Source organism: Lolium perenne, chromosome 4, assembly GCF_019359855.2.
Source record: "Lolium perenne isolate Kyuss_39 chromosome 4, Kyuss_2.0, whole genome shotgun sequence".
In the NCBI taxonomy this organism is placed as follows: domain Eukaryota; kingdom Viridiplantae; phylum Streptophyta; class Magnoliopsida; order Poales; family Poaceae; genus Lolium; species Lolium perenne.
The window spans coordinates 272324545-272342773 of record NC_067247.2 but is presented as its reverse complement, the minus strand read 5'-3'; the positions used below and the strand labels follow the sequence as shown (position 1 = coordinate 272342773).

General features: G+C 43.5%; 2 protein-coding genes across 4 annotated transcripts; one reads left to right on the top strand and one right to left on the bottom strand.

Moving 5' to 3' along the window:
• Position 1: 1 nt before the first annotated feature.
• LOC127295445 (G-type lectin S-receptor-like serine/threonine-protein kinase B120) lies at positions 2-4247 on the top strand. 3 transcript variants are annotated; one of them, XM_051325402.1, is made up of 7 exons: positions 2-1648; positions 1958-2056; positions 2137-2318; positions 2928-3138; positions 3236-3473; positions 3566-3713; positions 3835-4247. In XM_051325402.1, the coding sequence occupies exons 1-7, from the start codon at positions 328-330 to the stop codon at positions 4135-4137; spliced, it is 2502 nt and encodes an 833-aa protein (XP_051181362.1). In that variant the 5' UTR covers positions 2-327; the 3' UTR covers positions 4138-4247. The 3 variants fall into 3 exon arrangements, with proteins under 3 accessions (XP_051181362.1, XP_051181360.1, XP_071675261.1); XM_051325400.1 differs by having other exon boundaries at positions 2134-2318; XM_071819160.1 differs by lacking the exon at positions 3835-4247 and having other exon boundaries at positions 2134-2318; positions 3550-3713.
• A 4324-nt stretch (positions 4248-8571) lies between these two features.
• LOC127295443 (rhamnogalacturonan I rhamnosyltransferase 4) lies at positions 8572-12529 on the bottom strand. Its single transcript, XM_051325398.1, has 8 exons — positions 12189-12529; positions 11012-11079; positions 10809-10897; positions 10569-10722; positions 10190-10479; positions 9892-10096; positions 9658-9815; positions 8572-9396 (listed from the first exon to the last, which is right to left on the bottom strand). Exons 1-8 carry the CDS (start codon positions 12448-12450, stop codon positions 9135-9137), a joined length of 1488 nt encoding a protein of 495 aa, XP_051181358.1. The 5' UTR covers positions 12451-12529; the 3' UTR covers positions 8572-9134.
• Positions 12530-18229: the final 5700 nt, after the last annotated feature.

Sequence of the window (18229 nt, the reverse complement as noted above, 5' to 3'; positions counted from 1 at the left end):
TTTGCTGAAAGTGCTAGCAAAATAGCTAGTAACTGCTGAAGTGGACACTTTTATCATTATTCAGGTGGCACTGGCTGACTGAAGACGCTTCAGTGAACAGGTTATTCACCGCCGCTCGTCCAATTCTCTTCTGCAGCGTCCCTATCTACCCAGTGAAAATGCTACCCATTCGGCAGCGTCCATAGCCACCGACTTACCTTTCTCTCCGGCTGCGGCTGTGGAGACATGTGAGCTCTCGACCACCCGTGTGCCACGGTTTTTTCTTTGTGGAGGCATCACTAGGAGTAGGATCACTGGTGCTATGAATTCATAAGTAACGATTTTTCCATGCTGCTTTCAATGGCAATCAAAGAAGACAGCCTAGCGATCATGGCCTACATTCTTTTTCTCACGCTCCTGTTCTTGAGTTCATCCTGCAAGTCAGCTGATGACCACTTGACACATTCAAAGCCACTCACCCTTGATGACATGCTCATCTCCGATGGCGGGGATTTCGCTCTTGGCTTCTTATCCCCGCCCAGCTCCAGTAATAAGAGCCTACTATACCTTTGCATATGGTACCACAGCATTCCGGGACGGACCGTGGTGTGGATCGCCAACCGTGACAAGCCGATAATAGAAGCCACGCCTTCATCCCCAAAGCTCGTCATCACCAACAACTCCGACCTTGTGTTATCAGACTCCCAAGGCCATGCAGTTTGGACGACGGCGAACAACATCACCGACACCGGAGCCGGAGCCGGAGCGTACGCGGTGCTGCTGAACTCGGGGAACTTGGTCCTCAGGTTCCCGAACGGCACAGACATATGGCAGAGCTTCCATTACCTGACGGATACCATCCTTCCAAACATGAAGGTCCTATTGAGCTACAAAGGCCAGGTCGTGTCGCGCCTCGTCGCCTGGAAGGGCCCGGATGACCCGTCGTCGGGTGACTTCTCGTGCAGCGGCGACCCCAGCTTCCCCGACCTCCAGCTCGTCATCTGGCAGGGGACTGGGCCCTACTGCCGCATCACCGTATGGAACAGCGTGTCGGTCCTCGATCTCAACAACAATGGCTCCATGGTGTACCAGACAGCCATCAACGTAGGGGACAAATTATTCTTCGAGTTCACAGTCTCCGTCGGCTCGCCGTTCACGCGGATCACGCTCGACCACACCGGCAGGCTGAGGTCTCTAAGCTGGAACAATGCCTCGTCGTCATGGACCATCGTCAGTGAGCGCCCCGCTGCTGCTTGCGAGCTCTACGCCTCGTGTGGCCCGTTCAGCTACTGCGACTTCACCGCCGGGACCAGCTCGACATGCCGGTGCCTCGATGGATATGAGCCCAACGGTCCAAATTTTACCACTGGATGCCGGAGAACGGAGGAGCTGAAATGCGGCAAGCAGAGCCACTTCTTGACTTTGCCTCAGATGAAGGTTCCCGACAAGTTCTTGCACATACACAACAAAAGCTTGAAGCAATGTGAGGATGAGTGCAGCCGCAACTGCTCCTGCACGGCTTATGCTTACGCCAACTGGAGCAGTGGCAGCGGTAACTCTGTTGTTGACTCATCAAGATGCTTGGTTTGGACAGAGGAGCTTGTCGACACAGGGAAATCTAGCGACTATGGCGAAAACTTGCACCTCCGGCTTGTTGACTCCTCTGCTGGTATGCACCCTTTTTCACCTAATATTGTTTGCTTCTTCTTCTTATGGGAATAGCTAGAATTACATTGTCCGCACTTAACAATAATTTTCAAATGCTTCAGCTAATACTTTGGTGTGTGCAAAATAAGTAACTCTAGAAATTGTATATTCTACACTAGCATAATGTGAAATAAGACCTCAATTTTAACGAAAGCTCTGTATTTATTAAGTTTGAAGCGGTTACTAGTAGTTAGTTGTTTTAAGCACACAAACGACTAGCATTATTATTCAAAGTTTTTTCACTGAATTGTGATGCAATACATCTCTGCAGCTCCCAAAAAGGGAAACTTGGTGAAGTATGTACTGCTGATTATAGCATGCATGTTACTACTCACATGCATTGCCCTTATCTGGATACGCAAATACAGAGGTAAAGTAAGAAATGTCCTTGTTTTCGGCCTACAACTTTATTGTGCAAGTGTTCAAAAAATATCCATGTCCAACTAGCAGGCAAAAGACGAAAGAAGAATGCTCAGAAGAAACTGATGGCTGGGTACTTGAGCTCTTCCAATGAGCTTGAAGGCGAAAACATTGAATTTCCATTTGTTACCCTCGAAGAAGTTCTTGCTGCAACAGATAATTTCTCTGATTCCAACTTGCTTGGAAGAGGAGGTTTCGGGAAAGTCTACAAGGTAATAACCATTATTAGTACTTGTTAATTTTAGTACAATCAGTTTTAGAAAATAAGATGAGGAGTAATGGTCTTCCCACCACACCACTAGTCAATTTTTGGTTGAGTCAAGGAAGCTTTCCTTAATTCTGAGACCATTTGCCTTACATCACTGAAACAAGATGGGTTTTTTTCAGTGGTATACAGTTATTCGTTGTCATATACATTGGCAAGTTTACCTTAGTGGTGTCATTGTAATCAGCCATAGAAGTTGATTCACAGAGTTAAGAATAAATTTAGGCACTATGACTCTACAGGGCCAACTCATCTCCATTTTGGCTGGGTATTTATTATTTCTTTTTGCCTAATCGAGGGCTGTGGTTAATTGAGTGATACATGTTCAAATGGGCACCAAATTGACGAAACCTATACATATCATTTTCGAGTGAACAAAAACTAGAGGTAGCTTAGGACAGTAGGGTGGTTTACGCCAATTATGGTAGGCCGGGCTCTAAAGAAGACTACTTTGGAGCTCTGGAATCTATACTGGACTAAGGCAATAGTAAAAAAAGGATACCTACAGGAGTCAAAAAGAAGCAAATTTGATTGAATCATGTACTCATGCATATAGGGAAATTTGCAAGGCGGAAAAGAAGTCGCTGTCAAAAGACTTAGTAAGGATTCAGGTCAAGGTATAGAGGAGTTCAGAAATGAGGTAGTTCTAATTGCCAAATTGCAGCACAGAAATCTAGTCAGACTTCTTGCTTGTTGCGTCCATGAAGATGAGAAGCTACTGATCTACGAATACTTGCCTAACAAAAGTTTGGACGCCTTCCTATTTGGTATGTTTCTGACTTTTGGTTGCATATTTCAAAATGTTCCTACATTAAACAAACTGGTATAACTATGATCTACCCTCATTCATATTGATCTTGAAAGATGCTTCAAGAAAGCATGTGCTCGATTGGCTTACACGGTTCAAAATAATTAAGGGAGTAGCGAGAGGTCTTCTTTATCTTCACCAAGATTCAAGATTAACTATAATTCACAGAGATCTCAAAGCAAGCAACATCTTGTTGGACACGGAAATGACTCCCAAGATATCTGACTTTGGCATGGCAAGGATTTTTAGTGAAAAGCAGCAACAAGTAAACACTTGCCGGGTTGTTGGGACATAGTAAGAAACTAATGTACTCTTGGCACTCCAGATTTTATTGTCTAGTCTAATTTATTCATTTCACACTTTTGTTAAGTTGTTTTAATATACAGTGGTTATATGTCGCCTGAATATGCAATGGGAGGTGCATTTTCTGTCAAATCAGACACATACAGCTTTGGTGTTCTTCTCTTGGAGATTCTAAGTGGACTAAAGATCAACTCACGACAGCCTGTCAACTTTTCCAGCCTTATTAGTTATGTAAGCATTGTTGGATGCACAAAATTTCGCTAGTACAAAACAAAATGTGGAATTTATATTTACCTTTTTCAAAATGGGGAATTTGTACTTACCTGATCAGAAAATGATTCTATTGGCTTAGGCATGGAGATTATGGGAAGATGGAAAAGCAGTACAATTGGTGGACTCTTCAATTATTGAGAACTGTCCATTTCATGAAGTACTAAGGTGTATCCATGTAGGACTGTTGTGTATTCAGGACCATCCGAGTGACAGGCCATTTATGTCATCGGTTATGTTTATGTTGGAGAATGAAAGTGCACTGCTTCCAGCACCAAGGCAACCCTTATACTTTGATTTAGGTAATTGCAAAGCTGGAGAAACAAGGGAAAATATTGAAGAATCTGCGAGTGCAATGAGTATCACCACATTAGAGGGTCGTTAGTATATGCCAGTACCTTTTGGTGTAGATATCTTATCACACGGTTGTGAGGCATCTTTAATGAAGCTTCCTTGCATGCCAAAGAAAATATTAAACATATGATTGGGTGTCTACTCATGGTTCATGTTCACAAGCAAAAAGGCTTGCCTCTTTGTGGCAGAACAGAAGAGATTAACTAAAATTCGTCTTGGCTCCCGGGAGCATTTGCTCCCGGATTTTTGGGGAGCAAATTTTCTTTTTCAAAACTTTTCAAAAAATTCCGAAAAAAATCATGCACATACCTGACCATGGCACGCACTACCTTGTGAAATTTCGCTGCGAAATGTCATCGTATGCGTTCTGGGAAAAAATGACAAATTTCCAGATCTGAGATTCAAATTTTTGGATCTCATTTCATGTCAGAAATTTGTCATTTTTGTCCAGGGCGCATATGATGACATTTTGCAACGAAATTTTACACGGTGGTGCGCGCCATGGTCAGGTACGTGCACGATTTTGTGCTGATTTTTTTGATAAGTTTTCGATTTGTTCTGATTTTTTGAAAAAACCGGGAGCAAATGCTCCCGGGAGCCAAATCGCCGCTCGACTAAACGTATCTTATTATTATGTGGATGGTATGAATCTTTGCATTTTACTCCCTCTATTTTATAATGTATTGTTTTCTAATTTTGTCTTAAGTCAAACTTAGTAAAGTTTGAGTATATTTATAGAAATATCATCAACATTAACAACACCAAACTAGTATCGTTAGATTCATCAAGGAGTATATGTTAATGTTTTTTGATGAATGTCGTGAAACATTAAAGATTGACTTAGATAAGCCCAGAATGCACTATATAATAAAAGGGGTGTGCTTCGGTACACACCCGCTAAATAAGTTTTTGAATATTGATGCAAATAAATGGTGAATATTAGAACTTACCTATTCATTAAAAAAGGGTAATCTACTCTTTTTAAATGGCGGGTGAAAAACCAGCACGGTGATTAGTATCTTGCTAAGTTGTTTTTCACAGGCTACTTATCCCACGAGATGATCTTTTTATTTTGTGCACCAGACTGCTATGGCCATCAAAGTAGATGAATCCCAATATTTGTGCTACATCATAATCGACACTAGACTAGCAAACTTGCCACTTTAACATTCATGTGTTTCTTAATGTTCATAAGTGGTACATCCTAGAATGATAAAAGGAGTCAAGAAATTTGTGTGATTTATATTCATTCTTCAAATAAGACTTGTTGTTGGTTCCTACTTAGAGAATAAGGACATTCATTTTCTTCTCTTAATTATTCCATGTGGCATGGTCTTAGGAAGAAAAGTGAGTGTGATATCTCATATTTAATGAGACACTCACATTCATATTCTTCTCTTATTCCTTGTGTCATGGTCTTAGTAAGAAAAGTGAATGTAGTATCCCATATAATGAGACATTCCAATCTTACCCTCAAAATGTGGCAACTTGACCACTATTTGACAAGGTATCGTTTTTCACTTACCTTAAATCTTAATTATATCATAGCATACATAAGCTAACAATCCTCGTGAAAGATTCATTATAAAATGATCCTTAGGAGTGATTAAAATGATCCTAGAGAGAGATTTATTACCACTTTGGTTTTCTGGATTGCTCCCCTTATTACAGCTAGAACATTAATGTCATATAGTTGACTTAGAGCAGCCACAATGTGTAGCTAAATGTAGTTTCATATTTGCTTTTGGCTTTTGGAACTAGTTCCCTACAAATCTACAATGTGGTGGTAGTTCCAAAACCACAAAAACTGGGAACCGGTATATTGTGGCCTGAGGTAGGAAGAAATATGACATTTTTTTACCAGATTTTATTTAGTGTGGGGACCCACAGTAGAGATATTTGTCCATGGCAACATTGTAGAGCTATTGCCAAATTTTACTCTGATGCCAAATTGTGATATGCCTAAAATTTGGCTATGGCAACATTGTGGATGCTCTTATGAGGTCAATCCCCCATGGTATCATTATAATTTTCTTTCAACGTTGATGGTAAAAATGGAGGGACCTCCCTTACATGAGAGAAGGGTCCCTATCTTCTTCTCGGGAAGATCGTTAACATATATTGGTCTATGCCAAAACTAAAATTGACATGATTATTGATACTCATTGTTGGTTTTATTATTTCTCTATTCTGTATCACCGCTGGGAAGGAAATGGAAGAGAGCCTTATCTGCTCACAACTGACGCATGACAATAGTCATCAACGCTGGTCAAATATTATTATATGCCTCAAATACATTTGCTCATCTCTAATCAAAACTTCCTGTTTGTTCCATTTTGATTAGAAAAACTTTAAAAATGATCAATAACTAGATTTTTTAATTAATAACCATCACAAAATAACATTATAATGCAATTCAATATGTTATTAGAAATATATTTTCATACCAATCAGAATTTTTGGCACTTTTTTTTTACATTCGTACCAATATTAATGATAAAAGTGACTTTTAACTGAGTAAATATTAGAGTGGCATTCACGGTGATAATAATATCAATATTAATCATACAAAATTCTTGTGGTAAAATTTGGACACTAAATTGCATCAGGGTTCACCAAAAATATTTTTTGGTATAGGATAATAGTCTAATGAGTCAACACGTGGACATGATATTAGGTACGTATCACATTAAAATCTTCAAAAACAATTTTCTTTTTTTTGCGTATCGGACACTGGCATTAAAAGAAACAACGAACCGTACAAAGCACCCCAAGAAAAACGAAAATTACAACGAGATCCTTGAGAAGCCCTTCAACTTCAACCTCCAGACCGTGTCGACGGCGCGCCGCCGCTGCCGCTCCTCCCTGAGCCGGCTTGACGTTGTTGATTGCGGACGGGAAGTCGCCGAACGAGTCAAGAAGACAACATCCATTCCGAAGACGAAGAAGAAGGATGAACTGCCACTGAAGCTCCTTGACGATAAGATCCCCACAGTCAGAAGAAAACCTCGAAGTTGCTGCCGAGATGGGGTTGAAGCCGGGGAGACCTTATTGCACGAGGCGGCGCCACCACCACCTGAGCGCCACCCGTACAAACATTGACCCTACAAATGAAGAACGAAACCCACAAAACAAGGGGTGGAGCCCTCCCGCCGACAAGAGCCACGATCCACCACACCCCCATGGCCCGAAGGCCACAGAGGCGGGGCAGATCCGGCGGCACCGTGGGCAGGAGGCGTCGGTCAGATGGGATCTCCGCCTGGAGCGGTTCCGTTATTGGAAGTCCTAAGAAGAAGGAGCGGTTCCTGCCGCAAGAGTCTCTTGATCGCACGATCGAGTTCAAAAACAACTTCCTTGTCCAGTAATAAATCATAAATACATCGTCTTCATTACCGTTTTACGAAGTGCATGTCAAAGGACATAAAATGCACCCACACAATACATTAGCATGTTGGCTCAACATTATTAGGCCACACTGTGCGTTGAAGGAGAACCGAAGCGCACAATGTGTGTGTGTTTTAGATTGATATGGGAAGAAGACCAGGAGTAGCGTGCACAACGTTTCGGTGGGTTTCATTCTCTTATTGTTGAGCTTTCTCACTCTGTACCTGCTAAACTTCCGGAGCTATGATGTTGGCAAGACGACAATTAGGAACCATGTGAATGGTTGGATGCGGTGTATTGGCTCACGGGAGTAAATGCCCCGTGGCAGAAAATGCATTTTAGAATGTTTAAAAAAAGTTCCTTGAGAATGTACATGTTTTTACGTGCACTAAAATTTTTTGTGAAGGGAACACATGTTTAGCGTCGCAACCAAAATTTTCTTTTTATATAGACCACAAAAAATATTTTTTTTTCAATGATATTTTGTGTGTGTGCATAGAATGTGTAGATGTACACCCACAAGTTATTTTTACATTTTGAATTGTGTTTTCCGCAATGAGAGCATCTAGTCTATGGGCCAAAGTGGATTTCCGGTGAATGGTTGCTCTTTCAGTTGGGGCTCCCCTCCAAATGTTCATATTTCGAGTAGCTTGGCTGTATAGTTTGCAACCGAGCCAGCTTTTGCAATCCTGCCGTATCTCGATTTTGGGGTGTAAAGTAAATGTAATTCTTAGTGTGATGTATTTGAATCACCGGTGTTTTTTGTTTGCAATTTGGTCACAGTACTAGCAAATTAGCTGCTGGGAGAAACTTATTCTGAAAATATGAGCTATTAAAACTGCTCATTTGGTGAATTACATTTTCAGTTACCCTACTCCAGATGGTTGTGCTTGGTGTTCGTGTTCTTGTTCTACACAGCAGCTTGAATGCGTGTGCTGATGTGTCAAGATTCTCTCTGAAGTAGCTGTAGACGTCTGTTGCTCCTGTGTACCGTACACAGCGTACGATAATAAGGCATGTATGCCGTAGTGTCAGACGAGCTCAGTTATTGCATCAACAGTCCAATAATGCCCTCCATTACTTTGCATACAATGCATTTCCATTACTTTGAAGCAAGGTTTATGTACATCAAAATCAAATGCAACAACACTTTTTACACAGGAGCAGATGCATCAACCTAACATTACAACATAGTAGCTGGCAGCGACTCAAGAATGGTCAGGTCTACATGTACAGCTCATATGTAGCGCTTCCAGCTCCATCAAGGCTGTGCCATCAGCCAAAAATAGGGAGAAATGAATATGGAATCAACAAACTCTGAGCACAGAAACCAATGATGTCCACCAAGTCTCTGGGTGGTAATAAGCTACTCCACCTCCCATATTGATCATCCAATCCAGAAGAATGATGCTTCATAGCTGAGCTATCAGCTTGCACAGGCATGGTAGTGTTACAACTTATTCACATAGTTGCGCTTCATGAGGATGAGGCTCGGCAAAAATATGAGCACGTGCTGAAGCTTGTTATGTCACTACTGAAGTCAACTAATCAGGTTATTAGGACGGTGTCTAAATGAAATTGTCAAACTACTTTTTACCACTTCCACACCAGCCTTCTGTACCAGTCAGGCACTAAGTGTAGTGTTCATGTCTCAGTATGTTTTAGCTTTTCCCTTCTCTTTGTAGCAGGCCCAAGACATTCATAAGGATTTGCATAGAAGTAGTCTTCTTCCTTTGGCTGCCCAGCAATAACTTTTCTTCTGGTGGGTTGGCTCATTCGGCCCTCGTGTATCTCCTTAACAGCAATGCAGAATTCATCCCATGACAGTTCCTGGTCTTCAAAAAGATCTATAAGCTCAACAAGCTTCTTCCTATCAAGCTGTATAGTTCTGTGGAAGCCCATAAACCTGCATTTGCAACATATATTCTCAGTTAGCATATGGGTGTCTATTTTGCTATATTCATTCTTGCTCGCTATTAGTGGTGATTCCTCAAAACAAGCATCTACATATACATGGAAGCTACACACTACAAACCTGTGTGTGCACACAAATACTCCGTATTTCTTTTCTTCTCACGTCCCACTCAGCTAACCACATCATTATGATACCATACACATGATAGCAAGTAGAAAAGAATTCATCTTAGGAGGGTCAGAGTAGATATACCTGCGGTGTCCTTCTACAACTTTAGCCATGTTTCCATCATTACTTGGAATAAAAACATCACTTGCAACAGAAACAAGATAGTCCAGGGCTGCCATTTGAGTTGAGTGTTTTTTGAAGAGCCGTAGCTCATCATCAGATAAAAGCATCTCCTTACGCACCTACAGTTTACATAGCAGATAAGCATCATTCCAGTGTTAGCAGAAAATTTTGGATGTTGAATTATGATCTGCTTACAATGTTAGGGAACTCTGTCTTCAATGCAGCTAATCTTTTTTCACCACCATAGATTTCACCTGACGCAATATAAATCCGAGTGTCCCTGGGGAAACCAAGAGCTTTGAGCACTAATGTTGTTTCTCCAGGTGTAAGCGGGCACAATCCCTCTAGCCTTTTCTTCTCAGAGTCTATTTCCTTTTCTTTCCACCAGGGATATGCATACCTGAAGCCCAAAGAACAGACAAAAACGAAGAATCAAGACAAAGGATGGGAGGAGAAATTATAGATGATTGAAAATATGCAAAGCCAAAGGAACCTCATTCTCGTGAGCTCTGCTGTTTCTTGATTAGAACATCCATGTGTACAACCAGAGAAGGCAAGCATATCCATCTCATATCTCAGATGAAGCACAACAAACGATCCAGTCTTCCTGAGACTTGATATCATCTTGTTGCCTAGGGCCTCAATGGATGGTGTAAATCTTAGCGCATTGTAGTTCACACGGCAGCGAAGCTTTTGGAGCCTTAAAGGAAGGCCATTGTTCGCAAGGCGAGAATCTGTCCGGCTAAAACGTATAACCTTGTGCTTTCGTACAAGAGGCAGGATCTGAAAGCAAGGCAACTCTGAAAGTAAGAATCAAACAGAGAATAGAACAGAAGTATAACTCTATTCTCGGAGGAAGGTTACTTTCTAACCTGTCTCAAGTAGTATTTCTCACTAGACCAGCTGACTGGTTGCATTGATAGTGGAACTTTCCCATTGAATTTACGTGGGAGTTCTCTGATAATCTTTACCTCATCTCTTAGAGAATAGATGAAATGATCCACATCAAATATATCCCCAAAATCACTGAAACGTATAACTACATTAGGTCAGCACTTGCAAGTTCCAAATGATATTCTCAACTAGCGAAAGGAAGTGCGAGAACCACACACCTAGGATCAGCCCAGAAGGATTGCTTATCGAGTTCAGGTACCACCATGGTCAGATTCAAATAGCGTGCCACGGTTACCATGTCACATATCTGCACAAGAGAAGCTTTCATGAAGCACTAGAATAGCATGGGTTGACGCAATTGATGTAGATTATAGCTGCCCTTTCAGTAAAAAGGACAAAAGAGTTAGCATTCAGTACTAACCGCAGCTCGCATTTGATTCAGACCGCCATTGCATGAAATAAGAAGATAGCCGTTACTTCTGTAAAGTCCTACAGGAAACAAAGAAAATATTATCAGACTGAACTTATTCCACCGACATACAGTTGTCACTAGTAGTATCAACATCGCTACCAGTCTACCAGAGTGATGCTGCATGTATGTCAAGAACAAGCTACACTGCAGGCTCAGGTAAAGATGAGGAACTCTATTCTCGAGCACTAAAATATATTGTAAACTCTGCAGGCTAGTTGCAGACTAGCTGCTGTACAGTTTCCGTTTTGTGTTTCTTTCTCCAGTATTTGGCTCTTGGCCAGTTTTTTGTGTGTTTGCTTTTGTTTCTTTTGAGTGTGTTTATGTTGTACTTTGCATCATCTTGGCCTTCTACTTATACAAAACGAGACACATTTGGGTGAAAAAGAAAATCACAGCACTGAGAGCTACAAAGTGTTTCTGTTGGATTGGATGTATCACCTACCCCTACCGATCATAGGGAAAAACTCCCAGATTACAGAAACAGAAAATTTTCCTTCCAAACTATCGATATCTCCATGTTTACAACAGACACTAGACCTAGCATTTCTATGCAAACGACACAAATGCACCTTGTCGACAAGCCAAAACACAAATTAAGGCCACACCTTTTGGCATAAAGACAGAACCAAACGAACCCCAACTAACCAGCTAACTGAAAATAGCATAAGACAACACCGAAGCCATCAATTATTCTGCAACCCGTCTCCGTCACAACAGCCCATCGAAATCCATTTTTTTTACTGATCCACCAAATCGGCATTGCAAACTAAGAGGCGAATCAAGAACCAGGACACCAAGCCAGGCACTACTCAGGAGGAAGAGGAACCATGCAACTACGGACTCGGAAATTTGGCAACCCTAAATCTCCGAACATTCCAATGCCACCAGATCAACGATCTACACCAAGAACGGCTCGAATTAACTGGGCTCGTTCGTTCGATTCCCCGTACACGCTTCGATCCGACTCGTGAATGCTGTAGGCAGCCACATTTCGCCTGCCCCTACCGAGTAGCGAGAAACCCCTCTGAATGGAGACTGCTGCAAGTAGGACCAGATTCCAAGAACCCACAACCAAAGAACCAAGAATCACCCGAACGGCGAGATCGAGAGGGTAAGAGTCACTCACTCCTGGTAGGCGGAGTTGGGGGCGCAAGGCCCAGGACCTCGTCGGAGGCGACGGCGGAGGCGGTGGTAGAGGCGTTGCGGTTCCCTGGGCAGGAAGGCCGGGCGGCGCGGAGCGGCAAGCGGGGAAGGCCGAAGAAGGTGGAGAGCTGGAGGAGCGCCGTCCACAGCAGTATGCTCGAGGCGACTCGCACCGCCCACCGCAACAGTCCGGCGCCGCCGACGCGGCGGCGGATCACCGGAAGCGAGGCCTTGTGCTTGGCCATAGAGGCTTCCGACTCCTAAGCTTTACCGGGCTCGCCACTAAACTAGTGGTGGTGGTGTTGTGAATGGGCGAGCGTTCGTTGTTCACTTGTTCTGCGACGGCGTGGGGTTAGTTGGCAATTGGGTCGGGTCCGTGTAGTAGGGTGCTTAATTGCAAGGATGGTGGAATTTTTCGCATAATAACTATCGATTTAGGGTCTAAGAGCATAGCGGTGCCCTCAAACTGGTAACCCTCAAAACCAGTTTGAGAATCGAAAAACACGTGAATTTGAAGACCCAAAACAGCTGACGCAGATCAGTGCCCTCAAACCAATCCTCAAAACAGAATAAATGATTTCATACAACAGCTAACAATAATAGTTTGTAGCACATAATAATCATTCTACGCTATCATAAAACACCAACAAATAATAGTTTCAAACACACAATAATAAATCGACTTATTTACAACAATGTTTTCTGTAAATTACAATAATAGTTCGAAGCAAATAGAAACGTGAATAAGTGTTCGAATCAAATGGAACATGAATCAACTAAAACAAAGGTAGATCATTGGCCACGGCCAAGCAGCTGCCAGTGGTGCTCGACCAGAACATCGCGGAACTGGTTATGAGTGCTGGCATTTTCAATATTCCGATGTGTTTGGAGAAAAGCTTGAAGGCGATTGGGGTTCCTCTCCGCTCGCACTCGGGTAAACATTGTCATAAAAATATGGCAAGTTTAACCCCCTCTCATCCTCGAGTATCATGGTGTGTAGAATGACACAACACTTCATGATGTTCACAAAGGTTTTCTTGTCCCAAAAATGAGTTGGATCCCGAACAATGGCAAATCTTGCTTGCAAAACACCGAAAGCTCTCTCGATGTCTTTGCGGGTTGCCTCTTGTGTCTTTGTGAAATTAGCTTCTTTGTTTGATAAGGGTTTTCCTTTCTTCTCTTTAATGGACTTCACAAGAGTTGTGTGGTGACCCAGCATACCACTGCATGGTGTAGCATGCAAGTCGTTGACATAACACCAATGAACTAGTATTACATCTCTCAGAGTGGTACAACAGAAACATATGCGGGTCCAAGGCTTGTCTATAGAATTACACACAGACTCTTTACAGAAGATCAGAAGATCAGCACAGCCTGCAACTTTACATTGAGGGAAAACTGCAAATAAACTCCAGAAGAACAACGCGTAGTCTAACTTATTGATAACTCTATCTATAGAGGATTTGACTAGCTATAGAGGCTATGATTGGATTCTAGCTAATTAGGAGCTAGGATTAGGGAGCTAGTTCCCTTCTACTGTTAATCTAGGTTTGCTCCTTGGTGGATGTGGTAATTGACTCCTCTGGAAGGATTCTGTCTTTTGAAGTACTTATTGACTCCTCTGCCTTCGAGTTAGGATTTAAAGATGGATGAGTACGAGTGTACTCAACAAGTTCATTATAGGAAAGAGGTGTTTAATGCACTAGCTACATCCATAGACCAGAAAGTCATAGGCAATGCAAGTTTTTGTAAACATTTCTTCAAAATGTTGCTTTTATTCTGAAGAGCTATGTCCGTCAGCCTTCACCGGGTTTCTAGAACTTCATGGAGTTCCTTTCCAGCCGCGTTCGCAGTTCCAAAACCCGGAACAGGGAGTGACAGGTCACGATTTGATACACTTTGCAGAGGTGTGTTGCTTTACCCATAAGAGATCTTAACCTTGGTGCCAACCGGGTAATTTCCCCGTCCACACTTCTGTGGTATGAGGTATAAGGTCCTAGCCAATCATTACATTTCTCCGTGACCCCGCACACCCACCCTTTGTTGCAGTTCCGACCTTGGTTCCTCGCCGATCAGCATATCCATTGGATATCATCCAACCTCGACTAATATCCATGTCGGTCAGCATACCCCATTGGGTATCATCCGACCTCGATACCTTTGACGGCCTTCTGCAACCCATCATAGACCGCATTACCTTGGGGACTTGGGGGTTTCCCACCCACTCCAATTGTCCCTCGGGATTCAACTGACTACGGTAAGCGCATCCGTTGATGTACGAGAGGAAGAAATACAACTGACTACTCCGTCCCACTCCAGATCTTATGATTAACACGGGTCTTACGGCACAAGAATCATTGGATGACATTTGTTGTTAATCCTAGATGGATATAGACCCATTGCAATGAAACCTCCACCATACTCATACCATGGTTCCATTGCCCACCACATAGTCATATTTGAAATTTCAGAGATGGTAAACCTAGAGGGGGTGAATAGGTTTCTACAGATTTTAATTCTTTCTTTGCAATATTAGGCTTTGCGGAATATAAAGATGAGCCTAATGCAAACTAGGTGAAGCAACCTATATGAGGATACAAATAACTCAAGCACGGAGGCTCTCACGGGCAATTATATCACAAGTAAGGAGTTCGGTTAGAGATAACCGATAGCACGCGGAGACGAGGGTTTATTCCCGTGTTCCCTTCCTTTGCAAGAAGGTACGTCACGTTTGGAGGGGTGGAGGTCCCACGAAGGATTCCCCACGCCACAAAGGCTCACCCTATTCTTCAGAGCCTATCCCACGAAGGAATAGCTCACTCACTTGTGGTAGACTTTGAGGTAGCCTCCAAACCTTCACAATCTTGTCAGGAGCAAATCCACAGCCCGGATGCTTCCGGACCTCTCTTGCCCACCTAGGGTTTCCAAGGAACCCAAGAGAGCAAGTTTCTTGATGAATACAAGGGGGAATGAGATTTGACTTGGTAGAACAGTAGATCGGGTCCTCCTCTATCGTTTCCCCGGAGGGATTTGAGTTTGGGTGGAGGGGGAGGGAGATCTGAGGCTTTTGGTGTTCCTAGCAATGGAGTATGAGAGAGAGAGCTCAAGAACAGCTTGTAGTGTAGTGCCTACCCCTTCAGAGGTAGAAGAAGGGGTATATATAGTGTCACTTGAATTCTGGCCATTGCTCACTTGCCACGTCAGCAGATTCCTCGAGAAACCCGGTCAACCGGGCCTGGCGCCGGACAGGCCGGCGCACAGGCCGGTCAGACCGGGCCAGGGACCGGACCGCCGGTCCAAACCGGATCTGGGGCCGGATCCTGACCGGAGCAGCTTCTTTGGCATACTGGACATCGTACGGTTGGCTCAGGCGTGGGAGCCGGTGGGACGCCGGGGCGCCAGGTCCTGCACCCGGTCCGACCGGGCCTGGTACCGGATCGGCCGGTCCAAACCGGGCCGGAGACCGGACCCTGACCGGACGAGCGCCCGACCTTACTGGACTCCACCCGGTTGGCACCGGTCCTGGGGCCGGTCGGCGCTGGGCTGGCCGGTGCTAGGGCCGGTCTGACCGGGCCAGTGACCGGCCATGCTCTGAAAATCCTTTGTTGATTTTTCATCGAGGTGGGGGTTCTCCCATTGCCTTCTTGTTCCATTGATACACCATTATACCTCTTTGGCTAATACCTGGGAATCATCCTGTAGACATGTATTAGACCAAATACTCTAGCACGGTGTCATAGTTACCAAAATAATGGATAAGGGTAAAATACCCTTACAATCTCCCCCTTTTTGGTATACGATGACAAACCGAGCTAGAGTCACATATAGATATTATGATAAGCTTTAAACCTTGATTCCATATGAGATATTGAGACAACTCCCCCATAATGTGTGCACTTGGAGAATTTGCGTTTGAATGCAAAGTGCACCATTTGTGGAATATGAGAAGCTCCCCCAATATTTTTAGGAAACAAGCATGGTATGGACATGTGAATATCAAGATATATAAGCATAGCACATAAACATCCCAACATAGAGGTTAAGCATATAAGTACATGACCATACACGAATTACTTAAAGTAGCAAATGGTTCTTGGAATGGAAAAGCAAACAATAAGCACAAGCCAAATAAGAAGCAAATAAAATGTCAAGCATGGCTTGTGCAACCAAGGAACCCCGTGATCCTAGACTCTACTCTTTTCTCCCCCTTTTGCATCGGAACACCAAAAAGGCGAAGAAAAAAGTAGGAATGCTAGCGCTCCCGTCAACAGAACTCGGTCCCGGCGGGTGGAGAGCCATCATCACTAGCATCACCATCATCCTCTTCATCATCCTCATCGTCATCTTCGTTGCCATCATCATCATCTTCTTCTCCATCTCCAGTAGTATCAGGGTCCTGAGCATACCGAGGAGGAAGACCACCAAGAGTGTACATGGAGGGATCAAAGTTCTGGAGCATCTCATCAGTAATGGAAGGCATTTCCCAATTAGGTGCATGCACAGGCTCCATCTCAGGGCCAGGAGGAGGAACAGGAGCGTTTCTGGCAGCCATGAAGTCATTTTGACGCCTCCTAGTTTCCTGGTTCAAGGCAAGGCTTTGATGTGCAACATCATTGGTATTTTTGCACATCTACCACAAGCTGGTGAAGAACCGTGAGGCACCACGCTTGGGGCGCCTGGAGTAGCTGGAGCTAGCAGGGTCATGCCTTTCCTTGGACCGGCGCTCAGAGGGCATCATGGCAGGGATTTCCGGTCTATCTCCTTGTATAGGTACCTTGAAAGCTTCCATCTTGACCCGTTGATCTTGCTTATTGTGAGGTGTTGGCACAACCTTGTTGATGAGAAGCTGAATGCACTGAGCATAATTTGTAGTCATCCTTTCGCGAACAGAGCGCCTCAGTTCACAGTAGAGGAGATCACAACCATCAATGGTCTTCTGGTTCTCAGGACGGCAGTAGTACATCAAGTTTAGATGGTATGCACGACATTCACTTGTATCTCTGGACTTACTGATGAGGTTCTCACGGAATAGCTTGGCAAGTACAAGGTAGGAGTAGCACATGCCAGAGATAGTGGGAGGACCAGCTGTGGGTTCTAGAGGATAGCAGAAGGAAATGTATCCTTTATTGAACTTGTTCTGAGAGTATATCTTGAAACCATTGTGGGGACCCCGGACTAACTGTCCGAAATACCCTGTATACAGTTCACGATCCCATGATCAGTGTGTCGTGAACACATAACCGAACTGATATCAAATTACACCATCCATTACAAAGCGGAATAAGAAAATTACAACAAGGTCACATGACCATTCTTACATAATAGCCTCGAAGGGCCTATCTAAACATCAGAGTAGCATCATCACTTCAACAGCGCAGTACCCAAGTCATCTACCATAACCCTACAGGCAACTGACTGGGAAGACGTTCCTAGCTCGCATAGACTTCGCCAACTCCTTCTTCATCCGTCGTGTACCTCCAAGTCTGGCCAAGTAAATAGCCAGGGACAAAGCCGTGAGTACATTTGGAATTGTACTCGCAAACCATCAAGAAAGGTACTTTGCAAGAGTGCAAGATGACAAGTGCTAATCTAAGAAGACAAGAAGGAAGAGCTATTTTCTCTAGTGGAAATGGCATGAGGAAGAGAATCAGTGTCTCTTGTGGATATAGCAGGTGAAAGAGACATAGTTTCTCTTGTGGATATGGCATGCACAAGAGCGTCAGTTTCTCTTGTGGATATAGCATGTCGGCATCTCAAGTGATGCGGACACTATGGTATTTCAAAGACATCCGGCCAACCTTCTAGGAGGAAAGGTAGCATACCGCCATCTCAATTGATGGGAACGCTAAGGAAGTTCTATGACATATCTATATCTTTATTGAAGAAGAGGTAGCATGAGTCCATCTCAGTTGATGGGAATGCTAGAGAATTCCTATGACATACCTATATCTTTATTGAAGAAGATACTTCAAAAGATATCTATGACATCTCTATATCTTTGTTAAAGAAGAGTTCCTCTTCAAG